This window comes from Schistosoma mansoni (genome assembly GCF_000237925.1).
Source record: "Schistosoma mansoni, WGS project CABG00000000 data, chromosome 5 unplaced supercontig 0198, strain Puerto Rico, whole genome shotgun sequence".
In the NCBI taxonomy this organism is placed as follows: Eukaryota; Metazoa; Platyhelminthes; class Trematoda; order Strigeidida; family Schistosomatidae; genus Schistosoma; species Schistosoma mansoni.
Genome location: NW_017386019.1, coordinates 456,622 through 459,784, shown reverse-complemented (window position 1 = coordinate 459,784; position 3,163 = coordinate 456,622). Strand labels below are relative to the sequence as shown.

At 33.9% G+C, this 3,163-nt stretch overlaps 1 protein-coding gene across 1 annotated transcript; it reads right to left on the bottom strand.

The window, feature by feature from the left end:
• Positions 1-452: 452 nt before the first annotated feature.
• On the bottom strand, positions 453-611 carry Smp_129300 (hypothetical protein; the record flags this gene model as incomplete). Its single annotated transcript, XM_018791079.1, has 1 exon — positions 453-611. The coding sequence occupies one exon, from the start codon at positions 609-611 to the stop codon at positions 453-455; it is 159 nt and encodes a 52-aa protein (XP_018645727.1).
• Between the last annotated feature and the right edge of the window lie 2,552 nt (positions 612-3,163).

Sequence of the window (3,163 nt, the reverse complement as noted above, 5' to 3'; positions counted from 1 at the left end):
CCCTTTGGCCTTCCTCTTTTCCTCTTTCCTTCCGGATTCGAAGTTAGGGATTGCCTCGTGATGCACTTTGGTGATTTCTTCAATGTATGTCCGATCCACTTCCAACGTCTTTTCCTAATTTCCTCTTCATCTGGAAGCTGGTTTGTTCTCTCGCATAAAACGCTGTTGCTGATAGTATCCGGTCAGTGAATGTTGAGTATTTTGCGCAAACAACTGTTTATAAATACTTGTAAGTTCTTGACGATGGATGTAGTAGTTCTCCACGTTTCAGCTCCGTAAAGTAGGACTGTCTTGATGTTCGTATTGAAGATTCTCACTTTGAAGTTAGTTGAGTTTTTTTTTGAGTTCCATATGTTCTTCAATTGTAGAAATGCCGCTGGATGTAAAGGTTGTATGATGCTAGATATTTTGTCGGTAACTGGTTATTTCCTACTTTTCGGTCACATTATACTTTAATTTATGTAGGGAGGTGATAATTTTCGTTTCATTCTACATTCAGAATGCTTACATAGTTTACAAGAGCGATTTGCGATTGTCCAAAAGTCGCAGAATAATTGTGTTGTCATAGGAATGAGAATGAAAGAATCGACTGTGAACAATCCGTAACACATTTCAGATTACAAAGCTTCTGAAACTTATTGATTGCATACAGGTTTCTTCACTGTATGAATCATACCGACAAACGTGGTAATAGCTTAGCCGTTTTAATAAAGTTGACTACCAAGTGATAGATCGCAATTTCGATCTATACTCTATCTTGTTCGTTTAATAAGTCTGATAGTATGACTATCGTTCACACAGTGTGTTAGAGCGGTGGGTATAACTGTTTGTACTTGGTGAATGATTTGTATCTTGTGAGCGCTAACTTTAATAATCAGTACCACTTTAAATATGAACTGATTGTGATATAACTTTGCGTGTTCTAGGTTTTCAAACAGTTTTATCAACTGTTTTGATTTCCACTAAAACTGATGTGAAAAAATTCCTTCATTCACTTAACTCGTCCCATTGTTTAGGACCTGATGAAGTCTCAAACCATCTTTTTAAGAAGTGTGCTGAAGTTTTGTGTCATCCATTCACGAACATGTTGAACGAATCCTTATCAACCAATCTCATACACAAGATGTAGCAAAATATATATATATTCCCGATACTTAAGAAAGTATCTGGAGATAAGAATGAAAAATTTAGACCCAAAGCTTTTGCTCAAAACAATAGAAAAATTACTACTAGTCCCACTTAAACCTGCATTGAAAGAGCACATTGATTCATATCAGTTTGCTTACAAATGAAAAAAACTACCTTAAATGCTGCTGTTGTTCTACATCATAATATACTGTTCAGCTTGGAAAGGGGTAAAAAGTATATCCGATGCTCGTTTCTAGACTTTACTTCTGCCTTTGACTCTATTCCAAGACTACTACTACTTGATAAGTTTATTAGCATGTACACCGACATCTGGTTAAAAAAATGGACGTGTTACGACCACTTTGGAAGAGAATAGAACACTGTGTTTGGAGGAAAATATTCAGCGTCTCTATTGACTCATGAAGGTGTGACACAAGAAGCTGATCTTTCTCCTTTCCCTTCTCCCATTTTTTCTGTATGATCTGCCATTTTCCTCAGAAAATACTTTTCTTAAATATCTGGATAATCTCACAATATGTACGCCAATTTCGGCTTCTTCAAACCGCCTTGAAATAACTTAGTTCTTGTCTTTCGTTGAACAATAGTCTATTATTAATGATCTCAAACTTAATCCTTCTAAATGTCAAACTGTTAATTTTAGCCGAAGACATGAACAGCACTAAAACACCCTGTTAAAAACCTATAAAATGTTTACTATTAAAAATTCTGTAATAGAAACTGTCAAGGGTCATTTATCTTTGTGTGAGTTTTTCTTTTGATCTTTCTTCGTCTTCTCATGTTTTATTGATATCGAAGAACGTTTTCCATTCAACATATTATATGAACAGGGTACATCCTCCTCACACTAATCGATATTTACTTTTACGATTTATGGATCTTTGCATATTGCCTATTATGCTTTACTGTTCTCCATTATTCTTTCCTGACCTTTTGAGGAAAGACTTTGCTGTGTTGCAAAGAATTCTGAAGGCAGTTAGCAGAGTGGGTGATGAATCTTTTGAGATCATTATTAATATGGTTGTAGATAGACATCTACTCAATGTCTTCTGGTAGAACGAGACGTCTATACATTAAAGTCCATGTACTCAAGCAAAGAAACAAAACCTTTACAATATCTTATCTAACAAATAGACTATGTAACGAAACAAGTTGTTAGAGTTGAACTAGTCAACAACTTGTGTTGTTGAACATGTTTCTAATATCAAAGTTGTTCAGATTCTAATCTTCAAAACAAAAAATACACCTCATTTAATTTCAGGTAGTTTGATGTATATATCTATGCAGTTATCGGCGTTTTTTTCTCTTTCTTGTTTTGTAAAAGAAACTTGTTGAAATATTCTGTGCTTTGAATTCAAAATTGTGCTAAACATTTAATATTGCATAAAGCCATTACTATTATTATTATTATTATTATTATTAGTAGTAGTAGTACTAACGGGATATTTAGATGTATTAGTAGGTAATTTTGTATGATCATAGTTGAAATCATGAGTCGATTAAAGCTAGACCACCATGGAATATCTGGAAGCACTGGACGGCCGTTCCGTCCTATTATGGAACTCCTCAGAGGAGGAGTCTAAATGTTTATCAATATTAAAGTCATGTAATCTCATTATCTGAATATGCTTCATGAAAACACACACACATACGCTAATCATATAAATTAAATTTTACATGTAAAAATTATATTTGTAATCATCTCAACTATTGTTGCCAAAAGAACTCAAAAATTCACCCTCCCCTCCCCCCCCACAATAAACTAGTTCAAGCTTCTTCAGGGAACTAATCAAAGTCAATATCCGTAATGAATGTATGTGGTTTAATAATTCTAATAATATCAAATGAAAAGCTTGTCCATGTACACTTACATTACAGGTAACCGTTATGCTAGATTGACTCCTAAACAAATCATCTATTAATGTTATTCTCATTATAGGTATCATTACCAAGTTCTGACTCGATAATTTTGAATAAATCGAGCATTGGGTAGATTGTTATACATAAATAAACAATA